Consider the following 26575-nt stretch of genomic DNA (forward strand, 5'->3'; position numbering starts at 1 on the left):
TCATAATAATGTCTTTCAAAAATAAAATTTAGCTTACTTAGGCAAAATTTTAAAAGTTTTTGTTTTTTAATTTACTAATAAAGAATGCATATATTACTATATCACAAATTTTAAAAATATTTTGATAACTTTATTTCACTATACTTAGCTTTCTTTGTAATTCAACTTATTTTATTTTATGCATTTAAGACTATTATTCTAAAAAGGGCCCATAGGCTTCACTGGATTGTAAAAAGAGCCATTGCACAGAAAACCTAAGAACCTCTGAGCTCAAAAGGATGTGTTATTGTAGAAAACAGTATGGCCTGGCCACTCACAGTTTTTCTGAAAAGGAAGTTGGAATAGAGTGATTCTTTGAAAGTGACAGCAATGTGCCCTTCAAGTGTTGGAATTATCATGGGCAATCTCATGAGATTGCTTACAATCTGAGTTTCTCATCATAGCAACTGGAAGACCACTTGCTGCTTGTTTTTTAACAGATGACTTCATCTCATTAGCAGTGATTTAAATCAGGAAGCTGCCTACATTCTTTTTTGTGACCCTGATGGGAGGTAACCTCAAATATCAAATTAGCCATTTCTCTAAGGATCCTGGTTCCCATTAGTGGAAAATAATATTACCATAGTAGTGAGCATTAACATGTGTCATGGGGTCACATTGCTCTTGAGCTATTTCTTTTTTTTTTCTCTTTTTGGGATGGAGTCTCACTCTGTTGCCCAGGCTGGAGTGCAGTGGCGCGATCTCAGCTTACTGCAACCTCTGCCTCCTGGGTTCAACCAATCCCCCTACCTCAGCCTCCAAATAGCTGGGATTACAGGCGCCCACCACCATGCCCAGCTAGTTTTTGTATTTTTACTAGAGATGGGGTTTCACCATATTGGTCAGGCTGGTCTCAAACTCCTGACCTCAGGTGATCCACCTGCCTCAGCCTCTCAAAGTGCTGGGGTTACAAGCATAAGCCACTGTGCCCAGCCACTCTTGAGCTATTTCAGTGGAATAGCTAAACCATTTTTCTTATAAAGGAAGTAGTTTATATTGATATTTACAATCTAGTTGGAACAGATCCATGCTCCTACTAAAATTCTTAACTTCCTTTGAACTGAGTATATTTTACTAATCCTCTTCCTGAAGAAAATAGTATAGTTGTTTACCCTTTTCCCACAATTTAAGTTAAAAAATACAGTATCAATGGAAATATCAATTCTTAATATAGTTGAAAAACTTTAATTCCTCTTGGTTTTAGAAGGTAGCTGATTTTAGCTACTGATAAAAGAATCTCCTCTATTTTGAGATAATTTTAAAAATCCTAGCAGATCTGTTTTCACAATATGGTTTATTTGTCATCAACTTCTGGCCTATCTATAATGACTTAATAAATAGTTTTAAAAATCATCTTTTCAGCCAGGTGCAGTGACTCACACCTATAATCCCAGCACTTTGGGAGGCCAAGGTGGGCAGATCAGCTGAGGTCAGGAGTTTGAGACTAGTCTGGGCAACAAGGTGAAACTCCCTCTCTACTAAAAATACAAAAAAATTAGCCAGGCGTGGTAGTGTGCACCTGTAAACACAGCTACTAAGGAGGCTGAGGCAGGAGAATCACTTGAACCTGGGAGGCAGAGGTTTCAGTGAGCTGAGATTGTACCACTGCACTCCAGCCTGGGCTACAGAGCAAGATTTTGTCTCAAAAAATAAAAATAAAAAATCATCTTTTGAAATTTAAATGGCATTTAATACAAAATCCCTAAGTCTAGAAAAAAATATTTTTGGCAAAAAAAAAATATATATATATATCATTCAGAAATGAACATATTACTAAGAAAAGCATTGACTCATATTCTCTGCTCCTTTTCAGAATCTAGGTTTTTGCCTTTGAGAGATTTTTAAGACCCTAGTCTCCGGCCCAGTTTTTGTATCAATTCCTTGGCTTGGCTAGCTTCTTTATATCAACCCAAACATAAATTTTTCTTCTTGGCCTTAAAACACCACTAGGGGAAAAAAAAAAAAAAAAGAAAAGAAAGAAATTACTGGTATAAAAACAGTTTAATTTCTGTAACTTTTTCTCAGACATTCTGGCTAAAACTCAGCCATAACATGAAATCGACACATCCCTGTCTGTGTTCTTCTCTCCGCGGCAGTTTGGTGTGGCCTGGGGAGCATCTGGAGCAATGCAGATTGGAGGCAGGTTGCACAAGGACCTCAGTGTAAGACCCCCATAGGGGGTCACTTTCATATCCTCCTCCTTATCTTCCCTCTGCTGCCAATGATCCTGGAGCTTTGCTCCAATTCTGAGCTGTTGGGGAGAAGAGAAGTGTGTCCTCTTCTCTAGATTAAAAATATAAAAATAAAAAGTCCTTTGTGCCTTCTGCCAGCTGGCATGGCCCTTCTGTCTTGCCTTTTCAATATCTTCACTCCTTTGGCCCAGCAGCAAATCTAAGCTCCCTATGTTGGTCCACATGTCCCTGAATGGTTCGGCTTCTGCTCACCCCTGCAGCCTCACACACATGGCCCATTTAGATCACACTGTTTTGTAATTGTTTTGTTTGCCTTCATGAATTAGTTTATTAGGGCTCATAACAAAATACCAAAGACCACTTAAATGACAGAAATGTACTGTCTTAATAGTTCTGGAGGCTAGAAGACCAAGATGTTATCTCCTTCTGAGAATTGTGAAGGAGAATCTTTCATGCATCTCCCCTAGTTTCTAGTGGTCTGCTGGAAACCCTTGGCCTTGCTTTGCCTGTGGCTACGTTGCCTTGATATCTGCCTTCATGTTCACATGGCATTTTTCCTGTGTGTGTTTTCACATTTTCTTCCTTCTATATGTGTTTGTCCCTGTGTCCAAATTTCCCCCTTTTTTAAGACACCAGTCGCGTTTGATTAGAGCATAGCCTAAGGACCTCATTTTAACTTGATTTCCTCTGTATAGAACTATTTGCAAGTAAGGTCTCATTCTGGGGTTATGGCTTCAATGTGCTTGTTGGTGAGACACAGCAGAACCCGTAACACTTTGTCCTCCTCTGAACAGTAAGTCTGTCATGTTGTCCATCTAAGCTCCAGAGCTTTACAGAATGCCTGGCACATACAAATGCTCAATAAATACTTGCTGAATAAATGAGCAAAGGTCACAAATAGGTGACCCTCCTAATTCTCTTTCCTCAAATCAAATAATAGATGAACTGTGTACATCTGCAGGCAAAGCACTGAATACAACTTTTTTGTTACTCAAGCATATTAACCATTCTGTTTCCATTCTGCCCTAAGTCTAGAGCATGACAGCCTGCATACTTGGATAACAGACACTAACATATGTCACAAGAGTTTGGAACAAAAGTTAATTTTCACTTCAGCACACTGAGGATTTCATTAAAACGTAGAGTAAACATCATAAAAGTTTCTCTGACGAGCTAGTAAATAAATATCTAGGATTCATGGTCAATACAAACTCCTGGGCAAAAGCAGTTCTTAAGTTGTTTTCTGATAATCAGAAGACAAGGCTTCCAGAGTTTTTCATTTAAGAATTACAGTAGTTCTTGAATTGATCTTCTGGTGTAAAATGGTGATTTGGTGGCATCTAACAGAGTGATGTAATTTAATCCTTTGGCCTCAGGATCCAGCAATATGGAACTACACAACAGAGTGGCAGAAGCAGATTGGAAAGCAATAATGATATTTTAAAAGTCATCTACCCGGGGACAGACAGCGTCTGCCCCAGGAAACTCACAGGTCCTGCTGTCTATGGGAAAGAAGCACCCCACACTGAGGAGAGAGACTCAGACTCCATGTTGCTTCTGGGAAGCTGGTGGGAGGGAGGAAGTCCACTGCGTGAAGGGACCAAGGTCTAATGGGGAAGGGGAGAAAAATTCTGCTTCTACTTCTGCTGTGAGCAGCTGAGTAGTAGATTGTGACTGAGAAGAAGCACACTGAACCTCTGTCGTCCGAGTGCTAGAGAAAGAGGCATGTCTGAGCTTGGATGTCAGAGTCAGTGACTGTGCAAGAGGCCAGTTTCCTCATCCCCTGTGCATCCTATGTACAGCCTCTGAAAACATACATTCTGTGCCCTGGATTGACTCGAATCTAAACCACTCTATTATTTGTGGCTTATGAAAGAGGCCAATATACATTGATGGTCCTCCTATGGCCACAAAGAGACCACAGCAAAGTTGCAAGAAGGGATTCTGAGCTTTTGTAGCCTTCTCAGAAGTCCCCAGACCAAGAACTACTCCTTGGGCATAACAGGTGGCAGACAGCAGTAAGTAAACCTTTTGAGTGGACAGAGGGCCTTTATGTGAAATAGAGTTACAAATATAAAAAGAAAAAAAACCCTGTCCACTTGTGGAACTTTGAGCAATAAATTTAACATGTTGAAGTTCCATTTTATTAACCATAAAAGGAGAATGATATCGCAACATTATCACAATGGTCAAGCTTTGGAATCCACCTAACTGTCCATCAATGAATGAATGGATAAAGAAAAAATGTGGAGAGCAGAATGGTGGTTACCAGGGGCTGCCTGAAGGGTTACTGGAGAGGCTGGTCAAAGAATATAAAATTTCAGCTAGATAGGAAGAAAAAGTTCAAGAGATCTACTGTATAATGTGGTGACTATAGTTAATAACAATGTATTGTATACTTGAAAATCACTATGTGAGTAGATTTTTAAGCGTTCTCACCACAGAAAAAGTGGGGGTGGGGAGCAGATAATAATAGCTACCCTTCATGCTTTTCTGAAGACTTAACAATGTAACCTGAGTATTGGAATTCAATTGTGCTCAAAACCTGCCTGCCACTTACTTGGACGTGAATGATCTTAAGCAAATTATTCAACCAGGTTAAACGTCACATTAAGTTTTCTTACCAATAAGATGAAATATTAATAGCCCATTAACAGTATAATACAAATGTGCCAGGATGCCTATGACAAGGTCCCTCTGTTTTCTTTTCTTTTCTTTTTTTTTTGAGACGGAGTTTCACTCTTGTTGCCCAGGCTGGAGTGCAATGGCACGATCTCGGCTTACTGCAACCTCCGCCTCCAAGGGTTCAAGAGATTCTCCTGCCTCAGCCTCCCGAGTAACTAGGACTCCAGGTGCCTGCCACCACACCTGGCTAATTTTGTATATTTTTAGTAGAGATGGAGTTTCACCATACTGGCCAGGCTGGTTTCAAACTCCTGACCTCAGGTGATCCACCCGCCTCAGCCTCCCAAAGTGCTGGGATTACAGGCGTGAGCCACTGCGCCTGGCCGGTCCCTGTTTTCACCCTGCATTCATCTCAAAGCAGGTCTCGGAGTTTTAATTCAGCCCACCTAAATAAATCTATCTCAGCAAATTTAAAGAAAAATTGATATTTTATTAAAGACTTTGTGATAAGACATAAAATAGGTTCTCATTACAAAAGAAACTTAAACATATATTATCCATTAGATAGCTCTAGCGGTGTGCTGGTAAATGTTCAACAACTGACTCTTAAAGAAAAATGCATGCATTTATATACACACATATTTATTATTTATTATAAATTTTTCTGATATAAAAGATTGTTACACACAATTTACTATTTGTAAATTTTACTATTGGTTCCTACAGACTGCTTTCATTGGATTTTGCAGAACTTTTGTAATCTATAACCAACCTATGGTTCCGATTGAACTGTGATTTGACAAATGGAGTTATATACCCATTTATTTATTTATTTATTTATTTTTATTTTTTTTTTTGGGACGGAGTCTCGCTCTGTCGCCCAGGCTGGAGTGCAGTGGCGCGATCTCGGCTCACTGCAAGCTCCACCTCCCGGGTTCACGCCATTCTCCTGCCTCAGCCTCCCAAGTAGCTGGGACTACAGGCGCCCACAACCGCGCCCGGCTAATTTTTTGTATTTTTAGTAGAGACGGGGTTTCACCGTGGTCTCGATCTCCTGACCTTGTGATCCGCCCGCCTCGGCCTCCCAAAGTGCTGGGATTACAGGCGTGAGCCACCGCGCCCGGCCCTACCCATTTATTTTCTAATAAATCAATAACATATTGTCATTGGATCTAATATGTAATCTATTATTAAAGTATTTGTCACCCTATTATATAATGAGTGTATATTATATAATGAGTGTAGTACAGGCTATACTCATTAAATTAGAACCTAGTTTTAGCACTAGATATGTTGTTCATCAATGATGTGAGTGAGATTTTTCCTGAATCAGATAATAGTTTTCTAATATGTACTGAAATCATATTTCCTCAATTTAAGGGGCTATTCCCAATGAAATGGATATTAGTACCACACACTTTTAAGTTTATTCTGCATTATTTTGACATTTTCTTCATTACTTGCTTAAGGCTAATCAACTGATGAAACAATAAATAAAGCCCTGATTTGTATGTAGATTTTTGCCTGCATATTTTTTTTCCTCATGGACTTGGGAAATTTTCTATGATCCTCATGGCTTTGCTGCTACTTAGTGTATGCACCCTCACCTTGTTTGCAGCATTATCAGCTCCAGGACAGCCGAAATCCTTCTTGGTTCTTCCATACTATCGCCCACTGGGTCTACAGTAGATTTTAGGTTAGTGTTACTTGAATTCCAAGTACTACCTACCACTGAAGCAGCAACTCTGTTTCCATCACTTGGAGAGAAGACCAAAAACACACATTAAACACCTGGAGAAAAAAAAGCAAAACCACATTAAAGTGAGATTGTAAGGAACTGACCAGAAATTTAGAAAAGAGAAAAACTGACTGCCGTGTGAAGGAGTCAAAGTAATTTCATGTTGACTTGAACAAGAAATTGAAGGAACCCTGGACCTTGGCCTGAGGACAGACTGGGAATGGTGGTTTGGAGAGAAAAAAATGAGGACAGAGGGAATGTATGAGGAACAGTGGAAGGTAAAGTTGGCTGGATAAAATGAGACTTCAAAAGGCCAGTTTGTGAAGCTTGAACTTGGTGTAATAAACAATCAAAGGCCATTTTAGACCTATATGAAAACAAATGGCATGGAAATGATATTGAAGCAGAAATCTGGTAGCATCCCCAGGACAGGAATTTCAGAACCTATTGCAGTGGCTTAGGTTTAAAAGACAAGAAACAACAAATGATCAGTTCCCCAGTGATCAGTGATAGGTCATGTTGATATCATGTACCCACAGATACCAGGCAATGAGAAAGGCACATAATCTCTGTAGCATTCTTCCTAAACATCCACAGATTCAGTCTAATCATGAGAAAACATGAGACAAACCCAAACTGAGGGACAGTATAGAGAAACCAGTACTGTTCAAAAGTGTCAAGGTTTTTGAAGACAACTGACTGAGAAACTGTCACAGATTAGAGGAGGCTATGAACACATGAAAACTAACTGCAATATGGTATCCTGGATTGGATCCTGGCACAGAAAAATGACATTAGTGGAACAGTTGGTGAAATTAAAATAAAATCAGTAATGCAGTTAATAGTTTTGTATCGCTGTTAACTTTTTAGTTTCATTGGTTATATAAGCTGTTAATATAGGGCAATATGGGTGATGAGTATGTGGGAACTCTCTTTATTACCTCTGCAACTTTTCTGTAAATCTAAAATCATTTTTTTTAAGTTAAAACAGTAAAACTACCAGCTCTTTTACCTGCTTCTAGCAGGTGCTCAAAGAGGGACAGAGCAAAACCTTGCAAAGCATGACATTAGAGGGTGTCCCAGAAGCAAGGGTCTTGTGTAGCCCCAGGCTCTGCTGCTCCCAAACTGCATGGCCTTTCTTGGCAAATGATTTACAATCTCCGAGCCTCAGGCCAGTGTCTTAAAAACGGGCACAGAACGTCTTTTCAACAAATGGTACTAAAAAAACGGGATATCCACATACAAAAGAATAAATTTGGACTCTTATACCATATATGAAAATTAACACAAAATGGATTAAAGGTCTAAGAGTTTAAATTATAAAACTCTTAAGAGAAAACATAGAGGGAAATCTTCCTAACATTGTATTTGGCTATGACTTCACTAGGACACCGAAAGCACACGCGACGAAAGAAAGAAAGAAAAAAAGATAAGTCAAATAGAAAAAAAAGACCAGAAAAGCAACGAAGGGCAGCATCCCTTCCCGTCCCGATAGCTGTCGGATTTTACCCCAACGGTGTTTTTGCTTCCAGGAGCTGTCCACGCGTCGCCACTGTTTTATCACCAAGGTTTTAGTCGTGAATAAACGAGGAACTGGATTCGAATGATTTCTTAGTTTCTGAGATTTTTTTGTCTAAGCATCGTAGACCTCGTGAGTTCTCAACCCAATAGGAAGCGTCACATCTCAGTGAGCCCGAAACTCTCACAGCTCAAAACTGCAAGAAGCTTCTCTGCCCTGCCTTTCTGTACTCCTCCTGTCTGCCCCTCAGCTCGCTCATCTTTCTTCCCGTCCCCTCTCTCTTCCCTCTTTGGTTCTTTGAAGTGATGAGCTCGCTCAACCACAAACCCAACACAATCCATAACATTTCTCTTGTAGAAAAACCCGTGCCTCGAATGAGGCCAGACTCAGCGAGGACCCACGCGCGGGGTGGAACCCTCCAATTCCTTCCTCTCGCCTCCGAACGAGCAGCGCACCAGGCCGAACTGCCCGCGCCCAGGCTCCCTGGTTCGGCCGGGATGCGGCCGGCGCCCGCTCGCCGCCGGGAACAACCTCCCCACTCTTCCTGCTGGGAGCGGGTGCCAGCCGACAGCCGCGCCAGGGCCTCTCCGGGTGCCAGGGTCGGATCGGGTGACGTCGCGAGTTTGCGCCTGGCAGCCAAGCCGGCCTCCAGGCTGAAGAAGGACACGCCCCGGCCCTGACCCGCGCCCCGCCCCTCCGGCCAGGGCGCAGAACCCCGGCCCTAGCTGCTCGCCCCTACTCGCCGGCACTCGCCCCGCTCGCCCGCTTTTGCACCCAGTTCACGCGCCACAGCTATGTGTCCCCGAGCCGGGCGGGCGCCCGCGACGCTACTCCTCGCCGTCGGCGCGCTGCTGTGGTCTGCGGCCGGCGCCTGGGAGCTCACGATTCTGCACACCAACGACGTGCACAGCCGGCTGGAGCAGACCAGCGAGGACTCCAGCAAGTGCGTCAACGCCAGCCGCTGCATGGGTGGTGTGGCTCGGCTCTTCACAAAGGTGCAGCAGATCCGACGCGCCGAACCCAACGTGCTGCTGCTGGACGCCGGCGACCAGTACCAGGGCACCATCTGGTTCACCGTGTACAAGGGTGCCGAGGTGGCGCACTTCATGAACGCACTGCGCTACGATGCCATGGTAAGACCCGAGCCCGCGCCCGGGGTAAGAGTCCCGGACTGAGAGAGGAGCCGGGCTGGAGAAGCAGCGGATGGCAGAGTGTGGCAAGCCTAGGACCAGGGCGCGGAGAGATGTGGGGATAAAGTGAGACTCCGGCCAGTGTGCCAGCTGGATGCATAGAAGTCCCTTGGACGATTCTTCTTAAACGGATGTTATTGCGCCCCCACTATGAGATGGGAATATTTAGAGGAGCAGGACCCTCTCCTGCCTGCGAGGGTCTTCAGGTGGGGTGCATAGAAGCACTGACAGTTATCCAGTGCTAGGGACCGAATCAGGTCCCTCACGCAGTTCTCATTTACTGCTAGGTCTTTATAAGAATGCTTTATCTCAATCTAGATCTTTCAAAAAATGCTTTATCTCAATCTTACTGAAAAGGAAACAGCGTCAAAGAAGCTGAATAAATTATCAGGCACCATCCCCCCAAAAAGGGAGACGTGATAAGAATGGACACCAGATCCCTTTGACCCTGGAGCTTGAGCATAATTAAGCTCACAGCTTTGGGGTAGATTCTCTGTTTGACTACCTTCTATGTGACCTTGAGCAAGTTATTTACTCTTTCTTGCCTCAGTTCTATCCTGTATAAAAGTAAGGATCATAATTGTACATAGTGCACATAGTGTGGTCTCTATATTATTACCAGACACATAGTGTGGTGTCTATAAATGTTATTATTACCAGACATGATAATATAGGGTTAAGAAAAGGAAAGAAAGAAAGAAAAAAGAAAGAAAAGAAAGAAACTTCAGAGAGAGCCAAAATGTGGAAACACTTGGGTTTCAAAGGATTTCAATAAAGTAGGTTTGACAGCAGAGATTTAGGAAGAGTCTAGCTTAAGAGATAATAGGCTCTTAAAACATGTGTAAAAGTTTAGTTCAAAGTCCCCAATGTTCTGCTAAAGGTAATGCCTTTTTTTTGCACTAAATTCTAGAAAAGGAGCAGAGGGGATTGCATAGTAATAAATAAGTACAACCGAGATGTATATATGGTGGTTAAAAAAAAAAAAAATCAAACCACCACCCAAATTTAACCCTGTGTAAAAGCCTTGAGTAAAGGGATTCAGCAAGACTGTGGAGAAACTTGGGAGAAGAAAACTTAAGAGCTTTGGAAGAGGAAGAACAGAGAAATCTCCAGAGAAAGGTCCAGAGAAATCTGTGAAGTCCACAAGTGTGGAAGGGAAAGGGAAGTGTGATCAGGCTGGGATACAGAAAGCTAACAGCACACTTCATATGCGAAGAGCTTAGGGGTCAGGAGAGCACAATGCTGAGGGGTTTGTTTGGTTTTATTTTCCCCTCTGGAAGCTTGGAGAAACGAGGACAGGAAAAGATATGAGAGGGCACCACTGTATGCTTTTAAAGGTCCCTCCCCCACCTGCCACAACCAGAAAGCTCATTTTCATGAGATGAGAGAAGGGGAGGAAGCTCCCTCCATTCTGATGCTTCTGAGCTTATCAGGGACATTCAGCAGCAGAAATTCCCGCTGATCCTTCAGCCTTCAGAGTTCATGAGGTGGGGCTTACCCGCATCTGGATTTGAACAAGAATTGTGGGTTTCAAGAACTCTGTGGTCTCTTAAGCATTGGTATTCCACAGCTATGCTTCCCTGATACTTTGCACTCAGTAATGACAAAATAAATATTTATAGAATTGAATTTTTGCTACCCTGTGTCTCCACTTCCTCCCAGAAGGGTAGAATAAACTTACATGTGTTTGTTTTATTTTGCACATAAACCACGACTTTGTAGATTTTACTTTTTGTGACACTCTTTTCTCCACAATTGTGTGAACCCTTTTCAGTGGAAAAAAAAAATGAAGAATTTCTAGTTTTCCCTAATAATATTTCCCTCTTGTAAGTCCAGTTGAGCTCCCAATATTAATCATGGTATCAAATGTTTATGACAGGACATCTACGTGAGGCCTGAATAAACTGCTGTAAGTTACAGCCTATCTCTTCTGTGGATGTTCAAAATCCTTTTTGTTGCATGAAATTACTTTCTTTCAAATTTTGCTCAAGATAATTGAATTGGGTTCTGAGGAAAAATAGGCTACTTACATAATGTTGGCAGGGGGTAAAGATTGGGAGCAGATCAAATGGCAAGGTTAGATGGCTGTGTCCTCAGGACTTACTCTGTGCAGTTTGGGGGTTTGTCAGACATGATTTGACCGGCATAAAATCCTAGTTCTGTAGTGCTGAAGCATGTGCTAAAGCTCTGCTGTCCTCCTGTATTGCACAGACATTTCACTGTCCATTGTTTATATTATACTAACCCTCAGAGAATTTATTGCTATTGTGGTATAAACGTTCCTACACCATAACCACTCACCGCATATTGATTCCTAGGACACTGGGGATTCAAATCAGGGTGGAAAACAGTTGTGGAGGGGCATCTCCAGTTTCCTGGAGACTGGACCTAGTTCAAAGGAGCCACATAAAAGGACTGAAGCATATGGAGGACAAAGAGGAATTTCCTAGAATCCAGCTAAAACACAGGAGTCCCCTCGAGCAGGAACGTCCAAGGAGGTGTACACTTTCTAGAACTACTGGAGTAATCCTGATTGCTGTAGAGGCCCCAGGGCAATCCTGGAGACCCCCTGGACCCACTACTAGGCAGAAAACTGGGAAGAGGATAGCAAAACTCGCCAGTTAGTGTAGCTGTCTCAGTGGAAGGACTGTTGTCCCCTGAGGCACGAGGAAGACAGCGTGGAAGCACTGACAGTATGTGCTTGGCCTGGTTACTTTCTCTGAACTTCATGTTCCTTAGCTGTAAAACAGCAGTGATAACCCCCAACTTGCAGAGGTTTGTGAGGAATGCATGAGATAACCCCTGCTGATTTATATTAATAGTAAGTGCTCACTGAAAGTTAGTTTCATGTGCCCTGGATGGGGAGGAGGGGAATTGTGAGGAAGGGAAGGTTTGGGTTGTGCATCAGCTTATCTGGTTCTCACAGCCTGGCACAGTCTACCGCCTGCCTCCCCTCTACCATCTTACCTAAGTATCATTACCTAAACTATTTTTGTTATATTTACTCATTGAACAGACTTATGAAATCTCCCCACAGCACAAAACTGAAGGTATCCACCTGCAGAGGTGAGATTCTCACCATCAAGGCAGGCTGTGGGGAAGGTTGCTTTGAGCAGGTCTCTAGGGTCCCCTAGAAGTGTGCCTTTTCTCCACTTGGCTCCTGCTTCTGAGGCCCTGGCTGCTGAACCCGCTTCCTGCCCATAAGACTGCAGCCTTAACCCTAGCCAATTGCTCCTAAATGGGGGAGGCAACAGCCAGGGTGGGAACCATGGCCCCTGGCTTTAACTCACCCAGGGGACAGGTTAGTCAGACAGAATGGCCCTTTGTTCGCTACCCTCCACCTCCCACATAGACAACATTCTAATGTGTTTGATGACTGCATATAGTTTTGTTTCTACATGCACTTGCAAAACCTTTATGTGCTTATATTTTATAATTGCATACCTAGTCCTGTTATTTAACCCTTCCTGTTTCTTACTTTTGTCCTGAACTTGTTGTTTTTATGATTTGTCCATGTTGCCCTAGATGCACTTGTACCTACACACCACTGTGAATTGTGCTCTGTGTATTTTACTCATCTCCACGTATTTTACACATGTGCTCCCTCGCCGATGGGTTTGGAGATGGCACCTAACACCCTGCCTCCACAAATAATGCTGCTCCAAATATCTTCCTGGGTGGTCTCACCAGAGGATTTCTACCCAGGAGCAGAATTGCTGGCCACAGGGCATACTTTGAGTACTACCAGACTGCTTTCCTCAATGACTGGCACCCTTCATTCTCTTCCACCTGCTCCCATTCCCAAACAGGACATGTAAATTTCCGTATTTTTCCTATATGTCATGGCAGTATCCAGCTTTATTGTAGGTGTAAAATACACATTGCTGCTTTATTATGTACTTTTCTAATAACTAGTGAGTTTGGACATTTTTTTTACATGTTTGTTAACTTTTTAAGTTTCTTCTTCCCTAATTGCTTATTCATATTCTTTGGTATTTTTAAAATTGGGTTAGTTTTATATTTTTTGACTTTCAGGAGTTATAGGTTTTGATCTGTGATCAATTTTCAAGATTGCAAACATATTATGATGATGTTAGGTCTATTAATTTTGTCCATGGTATCTTTCATTGAATAGAAATTCTTCATTTGTTGTAATTGAATTAATCTTTTTTTCCTTGTGATTTGTGTTTTGAAAGTTCACTTAATAGTTTGCTAATTTAAAGCTTATCACCTTTAACCCTCCTCACTGGAAATTCAGAGATCACTACGGTTCTTTCTGCATTTTAAGAGATAAATCTACAATCTGTGGCTATGCAATTCACTTCTCAGCATCACCAGTTCCTCATCTATAAAGTAGAAGTTTGAACCAGTTTACCTCTGAGGTCCCATACATATCTGAACAACTGGAGCCCTACAGTGAAATGTTTTGATTCAGTGAAGGGACAGGAGGATGGGGCAAAGGTGTAGAGGCAGGAATCTACACAATGGACCAGGTCGGACCAAAGTAAGGTAGCAGGAATCATGGCAGAAGAGGTCGTGTAAACTCTAACGACCACCTGAGAAGTTTGAGCTATGTTGCCACGGGCAACCATGTGGTTTCTGAGTAGAAGACAACTGTGGTATAATAAAAAATAAATATTTGGTCCTTGTCCCCAGTACCTGTCGCAGAGCTCCTAAAACCCTAGAAATTTCCTAAGTAATAGAAATGTCCTTTGTGATTCATAATAACCCCCATGGTAGTATTTGGCTTTATACTCCTGCAGACTTAGGGTGAGGTCCCTAGATAGCTTCAAGATGGAGCCACTCACCAGCAAGTTCAAGGGATTAGGGGATCAAATAGTTGGAACTTTCAGTACCACCCACCAAAGTCCAGGAAAGGAGGGTGGGACAGGAGATTCAGCTCTACAAAGACTCTTGAACAAGATGTGAGGAGCTTTTTGGTTGCTGAGCACGTGGAGGTTCCTGGAGGGTGCACACCCAGGGAGGGCATGAAAGCTCCACGTTGCCCCCATACCTTGGTCTATCCATTCTTCACTTGGCTGTTCATCTATATCTTTTGTAGTAGCCTTTATAATAAACTAATGAGTGAGTTCTGTGAGCTGTCCTAGCAAGTTAATTGAAGCCACGGAGGGAGTAATGGAAATCCCCGATTTATAGCCATTCAGCCAGAAGCACAACCTCAGGATGTGATCAGCCTGAAGTCAGGACAGTCTTGTAGAATTGAGCCCTTAACCTATGGGATCTGACAGTGTCTTGAGACAGTATCAGAATTGAATTCAATTATAGGACTCTCAGTTTGTGTTTTCTGGAGAATTTCTTGGTGTGTGGGGGAAATCCCACACACATCTGGTCACAGAAGTGTTCTGTGTTAAGTGTGACAGTAGAAAAAGCAGTTTGTGTGTGTGTGTGTGTGCGCGCGATTTTGTATGCTAATGAGATGATCGATGACTGGGGACCCCTAGATAGCTTCAGGAAGGGAGCTGGTCACTAGAAAGACTAATTTATGACTAGAGGGTTAGAACTTTCAGCCCGGCCTCCCTGACCTCTAGAGGGAGGAGATGGGCTAGAGATTGAGTTCAGTCTCCAATGGTCAATGAATTAATCAATCATGCCTTCATGATAAACTTTCATGAAGACTCCTAAACAACCAGATTCAGAGAGCTTCCAAGTTGGTGAACATATTGAGGTGCTGGGAAGGTGATGCGCACGAGTGGGCATGGAAGCTCCACCCATCCACTCCCATGTCTTGCCCTGTGCATCTCTTCACTTGCTTGTTCCCTAGTCGTATGCTTTGTAATAAGCCAGTAATGGTGAGTAAAGTGCTTTCCAAGTTCTGTGAATTGTTCTAGCCAATTATCAATCCTAAGGATAGGGTCATGGCAACCTCCAATTTATAACTAGTCGGTTGGGAATACAGGTGGCCCAGGACTCTCGACTGGTGTCTGAAGTGGGGGCAGTCTTGTGCATTTGAGCCTTCTCACTTGTGGGATCTGATGCTAAGTCCAGGTAGAGAGTGTCAGAATCCATTTGAATTGTTGGACACCAAGCTGGTGTCCACACAGAACTAGGGAATTGGTTGATGTGAGGAAAAACCCTCCCAGCTATGCAGGCAAATCACAGTTTTGGAAGATGAGTAGAAATGGATGGGAGGGAGAAGACAGGAGAGAAGAGGGTGAGGAAAAAGGCCAGGCAGCAGTCCAAGTGTGAGATGATAACGCCTGAACTCTGGTAATTGGGGAGGCCAAATCCACAGGAACCAGTTGCAAAAGGCAGGCTGTCTGGTAGGTATAGGGCTAAGGATTAAACGTGGGGGTGAGACTGGGATCAAGTCCCCTTCCTACCACTTAGAATCTATGGACTGGGAGCAGGTTATTTAATCTCATGAAGCCTCCATTTCCACATGTGTGAGGTATGTGATTGATGTCTCCACACCTAGGGTGCTGTGGGGTTTAGAAGAGATAGTAGTGCATATAATGTGCTTAGCACAGGGCCAGTCCACAGTAAGTGCTGGCTGTACTCACCTTCTCTTGGCAGGGGTGGCTCAAGAGAGGGTGTAATCAAAAGATGATTATGAGGGTTCAAGCACCAGGCAGTGGGACAGTCAGCAGGTTTTAATGCTCCTACACAGGGGCTGGATTCTTCTACTTCGGCTTGCCACTGACAGCTAAGGCTTGCTATCGCAAGCCCTGAAATGCAATCTGAAGACTTTTCCTGGACTTACTGGGCACCATTGGACTGTATAAGGCTGCAGCAGACAGGAGCAGTGGAAAGAGATTTGTATGGGACGTCAGAACACCCAGGTTTTACTTCTTGGCTCTTCCACTTATTAGCTGTGTGAGTTTGGCAGTGGTTTCCTTATCTATAAAGTGGGGGAATTGGAGAGGGTGGTCTATCACATGTTACTTCTCAGCATCTCAGCTCCTCCCCACTCCTCTCTCTTGCTTCTAATCTGCCCACATTACTTGGTTGTCTCTGGACAAGTCTAAGTTTGCATGACAACTCTCTAATTTCTCCTTCACAGTTATTTATTTATTGGCAGCTATTTCCTTGTGGAGAGATAGCATAGGTCTTTCAGGTGCTTCCAGTTGGCCACCGTTTTACAAGTGAAGAGGTTTCCAGGATGCTCGCAGGATGTTACTCTGGTAGTAACAGAAATGATGGCCTGGGGAATGGGAGGAGCATGAGCCCAGTTTTGAGCCTGAGTCTTCGGGGCTCATTTATTCATTCAATCCGCAAATCTTCATTCAGCATTACCACATGCCAGGCTCTCTGCTAAGTGCTGAGGATAGCAGTCAGGACCTGCCAGGGTGAAAATTACTGTTCAGAAGATAGCAGAGTGGGTAATGGCTATTCAAGTTCCTCTTAACCACATAGAGGGGCTGGGTAAGATCTATAAAGGAGAGAGGTTAAACAGAGAAAAGCAAAAATGACTGAAATTCTAACACCCATGCATGGGAATTCTTGAGCTAAAGATCTGGTCTATAGAAGAAGACACATCAGACCCTCATATTTAGCATCTATGCCTAAATCAGCAGTGAGCATGTTTCTTCTCCTCCCCTAAAAACTTGTCTCTAAGGAGAAAGGCAAGTGCTTACAAGGACTCTCATGTTAAAGGAAACTGTCAGAACTACTTTATCTTCGATCAGGAAGCCTTTCTTGGGAAAGACAAATTAGCAATACTAGTTTGGGAAGCTTGAAAAAGAGATCCTGTTTGCAATGACACTTTTAAAAAGGCAACAACAACAACAAAAGTAATTATTCCTAAAGCTCAAGTGTCAGAAATTGTGAATGTCTAGGGGGTTGTGGATCCCCAAGCCTCAGAGACAGGAACAGCCCCACTCCCATCCTGGGGATGTGGCCTCAGGCCTCTGCTTCCTCTTTTCCAGCCTAAACTCCAGAGCAGAGAGGGGCTGGATGACCAGCCTCAGGCACGGGAGGGAGGAAGCAAAGGTAGTTTCTCAGCTCATCTTGTCCTTGTACTATTAATAGCATTTGTTGTTTTCTTAACTGAAAATTGGAGAGAACCAAATGAATCAACATCATATTGGCAGCTTTCTGTACATCACTCACAAATACATCTGAATGCTCTGTACTCTCCAGTGTTTATTTTCCTCAGTCACATAACCAGAATTTGAATATTCTTTTGACACTTCTTTTCCCTCACTTGAATAATTAGTCCTATATATAATCCAAATATTAGCTGGAGCCCTCTAGCCCCTCAGAAATATAGTTGAACCTTCCTGGACCTCAATTAGTCGGGCAGTTAATTCTGAATGTTGATGTGCCTATTTTGCATGTATGGAGAGTTTATACATCCCCCCTCCCCATACAAGTAGAGTGCTGTCTATTCGGTACTTGCTTATTCATACATTCTTTCAACAACCAAAGCTAGGTGCAGCTGGGTTGAGCCCCAAGGTGTTTCCTGCCATTCAGTGGGATGCCGCATTCACCTGCTGTGGCCAACATTCCCTGGCCCAGGACTGCAGGGATGGAAGCCAATCCAACAGCAGAAGTGAGCAACAATGCCAGAAACCTATCAACCAAACCAAATGTAATTTGTAATCCTCCCTGGATGATGCTGGTGATTGGCAACTGAGCCCCGTCGTATAATAAATCAGGTGTGTCTCATTAAAAAAAAAATAAGAGAGAGAGAGAGAGAGAGTCTCCCAATGTTGCCTAGGCTGGTCTCAAACTCCTGGGCTCAAGTGATCATCCCTTCTCAGTCTCCCAAAACGCTGGGATTACAGGCATGAACCACCATGCCTAGCTCAGGCTGTCTCTTTAGCTCTTCAATTATAGGGCTTCCTGCAACTTTAGCCCTTAACAAATGAGCCAGTGTGTAAGTGATTAGCTAAATAAATGTGCTGCACACCTCTGACAAATGGCTTTTTGACATTATTAAAATGTATTTATGTGGATTAAAAAACATTATTTTCTTCTGCATCATGCATCCTGCACTGCTTTTACAGAAACTCCCCTTTCCTTTGTTTTTACCGTCTAACATTTCTTTGTTTCCCTTCTGACATGTTTCAGCCTCTTGTCATCACTCGGAACATTTTTACTGCCTCATCCCTCTGGTTTCCATTCCCTAGCCTAGCCCAGCCCAGTATTTTTGACTCCCAAATACCTGGAATTTTGCCTGATGTTTAAAGCCAAAACCAAATGAAAATGTGACGAACCAAAGGAGATTTTATTCTTCTGTGACTCAAAATCCTGTTGTTATTGTTAAATGAACCCTGTGGGATATAGTCTGGTATTTTTAACACCTTCTGGGGGTATTTGTCAATATTTACATTTGATGTGGATAGCTTATAAAAGTCTAGTGGCTTTGGGTAAACCGTGTTCACTAAGAATAAGACCCAGAAGGTCATATGAATCAAAGATCGAAGAATGAAGATATTCTGAATCCAAGTTTCTTGTTTTGATTATTAAAAATACCTTGCAATTAGTTAGGCATGAGAGAAAGTTTGTGTATAAAGTCTGGCTTGTAATTCACATGAATTCTCTATACAAGCCAAAAACTACCTTCCCTTTGGGGATATATGATGACCTTATTTGGAAATTACTTCAGGTAATTATGAAGTAATAATATCTCTATTCATATGCTAAAAAGAATTCAAAATAACATTCAATTATCATCTCTTGGAAACTAAATTAAATGGGTACTCACCCAAGTTGAAATGCAAACAAATGCATGATATCATTATGTGACCCTCCCCTACCCCTTACCCTGTCCATGGCAGATGCTAAGAAAAACTTGTCCCTAAGAAGAAAGAAGACAATTGATTTAGTCAGCCTTTCCCACTGTGTTTGGACTGAGCCTCAGAGTCCTCCTTATCCCCATACTGCAAGGACTTACTGTCAATCAACTAGAGATGGCACTCAAGATAAAATTATTTTCCAGGCTGAGGCAAGTGGATCACGAGGTCAGGAGATTGAGACCATCCTGGCTAACACGGTGAAACTCCATCTCTACTAAAAAGACAAAAAATTAGCCAGGCGTGGTGGCGGGCCCCTGTAGTCCCAGCTGCTTGGGAGGCTGAGGCAGGAGAATGGCGTGAACCCGGGAGGCAGAGCTTGCAGTGAGCCGAGATTATGCCACTGCACTCCAGTCTGGGCGACAGAGCAAGACTTCGTCTCAAAAAAAAAAAAATTATTTTCCATCCTTGTACTAATGATAAGCATGGAATTTGTTTATTGGTTTTTTCACAACAGTAAAATGTATCTTTAACAAATAACAAATGGTACAGGTAATACTTTTAAATAAAGAGGGAAGAATCCTTCTGACTTTTCTCTTTATCACATTTCACCCACACACAATGTGGATGGAATCTGCAACGGAATTTAGCAGCCACACTGAAACTCCGCTGCCTGACCACACTGTCCTGAGGCCATGTGCCAACTTCTATGTTTTTTTCCCAAAGCTCTTCCAAGGAAGAGCTGCCACTTCTCCGTTTACTCTTTTCACCTGTAAATGAATGCTCCCGTTGGTATTGAGTAAATAGGTGAATGAAAGAAATAATGAGAACACTCCTGGGGTGAGAGCAAGAGGAATGAAAACACACAGTGTGAGAGCAGGTCAGAGATGTTGGCTAACACAGGAACCAGGATGGAGGCCTCAGACTTGATCCTGGCCTGCAGGACCTTGGTCTATATTGTCTGCAGGAGGAAACACAGAGGTCAGTGGACATCCAGCAGTCTTCCATGAAGGCCTCTTATTATTCTGGAACAGTTTATTTTTATAGAGAAATCTCCCACTTCCTGATCTCCCCAGTTAGAATTGATTGATCAAAGCAGTCCCTCTCCCTGTTATTAAATAATTAAATAATATGCGTTAATTGATCCCTATAACCATTTAAAATGTGTCTAACACAGGAGAAATCTTTGGTAAATATTTACTGAATGAATGAACAAATAAATAATTGGGGGAAGGGGGAAAGAGACAGAGTTAAATCCTGAGGCTGGAGTTTTTGGTCCTTCAGCCCGTTGTCCAGTTGTCCCTGGTAGCCCCATCCATGTGACCTTGAATTCTGTACAAGTCTCATCATTTTCTATGTGTGTTGTAATGGAAAAAAAAGGTTTCAAAACACAGTCTTTCTGTCCTGGGGTACCAAAATAGTAAAGACCTCTGTTTTGAAAGCCTCAGACAAATGAACACAACAGCCACAGTGAAAACTTTAGCAGGAAATTGAGCCACAAAAAGCAAGCAAGCCACAAAGCCCTGAAGGCTGAAAAAACCTGACAGGCCAAGAGGCAGTTAGGTTGCACCTGAGACAGAGGCTGCTTTCTTAACTGGGAAATGAGTGTCTCCAGATATATAAAGCTGTGAGATCACCATGACCCAGCTCTGACGAGCCCCTGGTACAGCATCGTTGGTTAGTTTGCCTCAACCTGCAGCAGAATTTTTATTCCAAGAGTAACAGTTAGTTAGGCTTTTTCCAAAGCCTATCCCCATTTCGGTCCCACCCAGCTTGAAACCAGGCAAAGTGGGTTAAGACACTGGGAGATGGGAGGGGACAGGTGGGGTAGAGGCCTGGCACCCCTCTCTCTTCTCTTGTTTCAAGAGACGCTTTGTGGAGTGGTCTAGACAGATTTGGGGGTAACTGCTTTTTCTGCCCCCAATCGCCCCTTAGTTCCCCACTCCTCCCTATCCTGCCAGGCCAACCACCAGCAGAGAAGGGCGCTTAGCTCCAGTGACATTGTGAGTGAGACGCTTGGGAGGATGCATATGGTTCCTGTTGGAAATGCACGGAGGAACAGTGAAACACCAGAAGCCCCATCCTCTCTCCTGCCCATGCCCTCATGCCTAGTCAGCTGAAAATTCCTGTGGCTTCCACTCCTGCACTGTCCCCTCAGTGTCACCTCCCCACCACATTCCCACTGTCCCACTTGCTGTGTCACCTCACCCCTGCGGGAGAGGTGTCTTCCTGCCAGTCTCTTGACCACCAGGCTCACACAGCTCCCGTCCATTCACTGCAGGCCGCCAGACTGAGCTTTCCAAGAACCCCGGACTGCCTCCAGCCCTACTTTCTCTTCAAGGCTTCCCACTTCCCTCAAAATGAGAGCCCTGACTCCTTGGACACCATACAGACCCTCCCAGATCTCCCAGAGATGCTCTTAGCTGCATCATTTTTTTTTTTCTGCCGGATTTTCAGGTGCCCTCAGTTCCAGGAGCACCAAATCAGCCAGATGCCATGAGCTGCTTATGACACAGTTCAAGGTGTGACATCTTTGAGGTCTCTCCATAACACTTCTACTGCAGACGTCTGTCTCTGGTGTATCACCTGTACGTACCTTGCACACACATCTCTAACCATCTGTCCACTGTGGCTGTCTGTTCACACATCAGATTGACTCTATGTTCTCTGTGACACCAGGTGAGCTCTGGCACCAGTACCCAGCAGATGTTTACTGAATGATTAATAAAACTACTCACTCTACCTGCTTCTTTTAAATGGGCTCCATTTTGGTATGATTTGGTGTGTGAACCATTAAAACTTTTTGGAAGTCAGGATTTGAAACAAACTTGGTAAAAAGTAGTTAAGCAATGTCTTCGTTGTAAAGTGAGCGAAACCAAATTGCTTGGAAACAGGTGAAAAGCTTAGCCAAACAGCTTCACAATTCACAGCCTGGCACTCCAGTAGCCCTCTCTGGACAATTGCCCAGGTTTTCTTGTTTTCATTTCTGTGTTTTAATTTATAAGTTACCTTTATATTTCTACTAATATCTTACTGGCACTTGTTTGTGAATGAAACAATTTTTTTGAGGGTTTGTTAATTGTTCTGTGTGAGTGTGGAGAGTTTCTTTGATGTAAGACCATCAATTCTTTTTTTAAAAATAGTGTTTTAGGCTTTCTTCTACATAAAGGAAGTGGTGGGGGTGAGAAGCTGGGGGTGGGCCAGATGCTCACATTATGTTTCTATGATTTTGCTGTTGGAGATACTAAAGATCACTTCGCTGGGCTTTGCTCTCTTAAATTACAGAAAAGTGCATTTGGTGAAGTTTAATGTTTTTAGTAAACACGTACAAGATGTCATAGGGCTAGAATTAAGGAAGGACTAGGGTTCATGAATGAATGAGCTCAATCTTAGTAATGAAATGTTTGGAAGGCAACAGAACAAGAGAGAAAGAGCATCAGAACATGATTTAGACCAAAAAAAGATATGATTTATACAAATACATTTATACAAATAAAAAAAAGATATGATTTAGGGTCATGGAAATCAAATGCCTAAACTGATGGTTAAACAATAAGTGGCAAGTAACAGTTTAGCTACAAAAAATGGAAATATGGAAAGTTACATGGGAATGTTCAAGAGGACCAAAGAAAGCGGCGTAAGATTATCTGCTCTGTTATGATCCCCTATATTTCACTGCTCTACGTTCTTCTCTTAGGCAGTCTTTTCCTGAGATGTTTTCATGTTATTAATCAAAAATAACAGAAATGAATTAACTAGATCAATGTATTTACAAGATTTTTTGAGTGCCTGCAGTATACCTCGATGTGGTGAGAACTTGGTGTACTGAGGTGAGTAGTATGATCCTGAAGAGCTTAGGAATTACTGAGTTCTCATAAGTGCAATAGAAGAAAAACTGGTAGAAGGAAGTCAAGGTGGGAAATGAAAATACGAGTTTCTAAAGAAAATAAGTATTTACAAAGGAATTTGTCTGCATTAATTTCTGTGGAAAAGTTAGCTATGTATAGAAGAAAGAAACTTGTTAGTGATTCTTTCGTTCATTCATTTATTCATTCAACAGTGAATCCCTGCCGTGGTGGTACTAACTACTTGCACTGTGGTAGTGCGAGGGATACATTCGCTGTGCAAGTAGTTAGGAATTTTTTTTTTTTTTTTTTTTTTTTTTAGTGTTTTGTATGTGCTAAGCTTTATGCAAATGTACAACCAAGCACAGAGGTTAAGAACTTTGGAATCAAACAGAAGTGGTTCTAGTCCCAGCTCCCTCTTACAAATTGTGTGATCTGCAACAATTCATTTAACTTCTCTAGATCTCAGATTTTCTCATCAGTAAAATGAGCGCAATAAGAGTACCACCCTCACAGCATGAAATCAGATTTTCTGTACTCTGTACATATTCACTTTCCATGACGCTGGCATGTGGCAAGTGCTGACTCAATACTGGCTCATTTCCTTAACTGCTTTTATTTTATTCATTCACTGCCCTTCCAGAGGAAACTGCGGTTCTGAGATGTGCCCTGGGTCACTGCTGAGGAGCGGGAGGAGCCTGGGAGGGAGCTACCCCTGCCTTGTTTCCTCATACTTTATGGGGTAGGTATCAGGAATGAGGCTGGAGGGGAAGGCAAAACCAGATCCCTAAGAGCCCCATGGGCCCTGCTTAGGGTGTTTACTTCTATCATAAAGGCTGTGCCTCTGTGGAGACCTAAGGTGGAGATTGCCAAGGTCAGGTTTGCGCTTGAGAAAGATTTTTCTGGCAGCAATATAAAGAACAGTTTAGCGAAAGAAACAAGAATAGCTGGAAACCCAACTACCCAACTAGGAGACTGTGGTAGTCCAGGAGCACAGTAAGGCAGCAACAATAGGTGAATGGAAACTGGAGCATTTAGGTAAGGGAGAGGGATGCCAGAGGAAGTGACGGTGAAGGAGAGGGGAGAGGGCAGGACTCCACCGCCCCAGGGTTTCTGGCTTTTTTGACTGGGTATATGGTAGCATCTTGGGCCAAGACAGTGAGTCACAGGGAAGTGGCTTTGAGCCTGGTAAGCTTGGGGCACATTTGAGACATTGGGAGGAAATGACACATGGCAGTTGACATACAGATCTAGACATCAGGAGAAAAGTCAGGGCTGGAGATTTTCAGTTTACAGTTGAAGGTATGAGTAGGAATGAGATCATTTACTCAGTCCATCCCACCACATTGAGCACCATGAATCAGGGACTCCTCTCCCCATGGGGCAAGAGAGATGAAAAGACAGTCAAAGTCACTACTTTCAGGGGGATTAGGCTCAAGTTAGGATGGAGAGGTGGAGAAGGCATCAAACAAATAAAGGAAAACTATAACTTCAGCTATTGCCGAGTGCTGGGAATATAATGTTGCGGTTAAACTACAAGGTGGCTAACAAGTTGGATAGTCTTTCTTGAAGAACTGTAGAAACATTCATTAAAAACAAAATAATTTTATAGTTAAGCCAGAGAGTTATTGTACTGTAACAAGGGAGACTTATTTCACCATAGGAAAAAATCATAACATTCTGAGAATAGAAGGAAAAAATAACAATTACCCAAGCCTGCAAGAAGGTGTAAGACCGGATCAGCTTTTAAGAGGAAAATTAATTACATAACAGGAAGAGGTAAAAATGGGTAGATCATCAGAGATGGGGGAAAAGGCAAATTTCAAACTTCTGAATTTAATAGGGGAGACAAGAATGTAGGAATGTAAAGACATTGTGCTGCTTTCTCTGCATAAGCACATTCACGTGAGGATATATACATAACCCTTGGAGGCACAGGTACTCAGTGAATGCCTGTGTGCCAAAGAGGGGGACAGCACTGAGCAGGAAAGGTGGCAGGGCCCAGTGGCTCAGGAGCACTCATATAGTCAGGAGACTGATACAAAAGAAAGACCCTGCTAATATGCCATTACAGAGTGTGGAATGAGCAAGGAAGGAAGAGGGTGAGGCTGTAAGAGAGCGCACGGGGCCCTCATTTAAATGGATGGGTCACCAGCCAGCACTTCATGCCTGTTCCTAGACGACCCACAAAGTGAAATGAAACTGGATGTGGTATTTAGAAAGTTTGAGATCTGCTGGTTTAAGTACTAAGTCAGCAAACCAGCCTTGGCAGCCCAAGCAGGTAGGTAGGGGGCCAGAGGAGATGGGTGTATCCAGGAGGCCAATGGAGGAAGGACAGGAAGGTTTTCTGGGAAGCCAGCTGACATGTCATGCTTTGTCATTGGGGCCACTGCATGGATTCCCCCCAGTCCCCCCACCCCAGCCCCCGACTCACTATGGGGAGCTGCACAGTGACAGACAATGGGTGGTTTTGCACCCAGCAGCCACTCTTCAACCAGTGAGGAATGGGAGAGAGCTAAGAAGGATTGCTTGTCACCATCCCTGCTCCTCCTGAAGTCCTCCGCTGGAAACAGGTTCAGAACCCGCTGAAGGTTGCATAATCATTTCACCATGGAGTTCTTCCCCAAATATGAAACTGCTAGGACTGGAGCAAATGGTGCCCAGAGCTGACTGGAGGAGGAAGCCAGAGCCACACTGGAATATATGGAGACGCTAGCTCCTGCCAGCTATTGAGGATCTTCATCTTCCCACAAGTGTGCTTGGGAAGAAGCAATTGTGGGAACCTAGGTGAATGATGACCAAGGAGATGAAATGAGGAAGGAGGCCTTTGGTCTCTGCCAAGCGTACCTTTCAGGTTGCCTTTTGCTAACGTCCTGCTGATGTTAATCATTCTCTCCAGCAGATAGCAGCTTAAATGATGGGGTCTGAAATGTGGGTTTATAAAAGAAAAACGACATGGAAAAATTGGGCCGAGGCTGGTAAATGTGAACATTGGAACCTGCCCCCGATCTGAGATGGTGGGACAGTGGACCCCTGGCCAGCTCTCCAGGTGTTGTGTATGCGCATTGGCAAACCACCTTTCCTAGGTGGTGTGACACCTGGGTAGCAGTTCTCAACCAATATGATGATCTGAATGTCCCTGGGCCTGACCCAAGTGAGGAGGACACAAAATCATGGAATGTGTCTCGTAGAGCTTAGTCAGTTTTGGGAGATACTGGGCTAATGTAATGTTTTTAAAGTATTCTCTCATTGAAAATTCCAAAGTACCTAACTCTTTTTCTCTTTTCCATTTTACCTAGGCACTGGGAAATCATGAATTTGATAATGGTGTAGAAGGACTGATTGAGCCACTCCTCAAAGAGGCCAAATTTCCAATTCTGAGTGCAAACATTAAAGCAAAGGGGCCACTAGCATCTCAAATATCAGGACTTTATTTGCCATATAAAGTTCTTCCTGTTGGTGATGAAGTTGTGGGAATCGTTGGATACACTTCCAAAGAAACCCCTTTTCTCTCAAATCCAGGTATTTTCTACTTTTATAGCACTCATTGCTTGAAAACAGATGCCCTAAATCACAGCTTGGCATTATATTTATGGACTGTAGATAAAAGTAGGAACAACTGGGTAAATAGTGCGCTTAGAATAATACTGATAAAAGCAATCTGGTAAATTCTATGCTGTTGTTCCAAGGTACTTCTTAAAGAGATGTCCTCTTCTGCTCAGTGAACTT

At 43.1% G+C, this 26575-nt stretch overlaps 1 protein-coding gene across 2 annotated transcripts in view; it reads left to right on the top strand.

Moving 5' to 3' along the window:
• Nucleotides 1–8276: 8276 nt before the first annotated feature.
• The window catches only part of NT5E (5'-nucleotidase ecto), a 45333-nt gene continuing 27034 nt past the window's right edge, over nt 8277–26575 (top strand). The window contains exons 1-2 of one of the 2 annotated variants that reach the window (XM_025382956.1): nt 8277–9246; nt 26146–26368. In XM_025382956.1, coding sequence (XP_025238741.1) covers nt 8908–9246; nt 26146–26368 — 562 coding nt within the window. In that variant the 5' untranslated portion in view covers nt 8277–8907. The remainder of the gene's footprint in view (nt 9247–26145; nt 26369–26575) is intronic. The other variant, XM_025382955.1, reaches the window with a different exon arrangement.

The sequence above is a fragment of the Theropithecus gelada genome, chromosome 4 (assembly GCF_003255815.1).
Source record: "Theropithecus gelada isolate Dixy chromosome 4, Tgel_1.0, whole genome shotgun sequence".
NCBI lineage: Eukaryota > Metazoa > Chordata > Mammalia > Primates > Cercopithecidae > Theropithecus > Theropithecus gelada.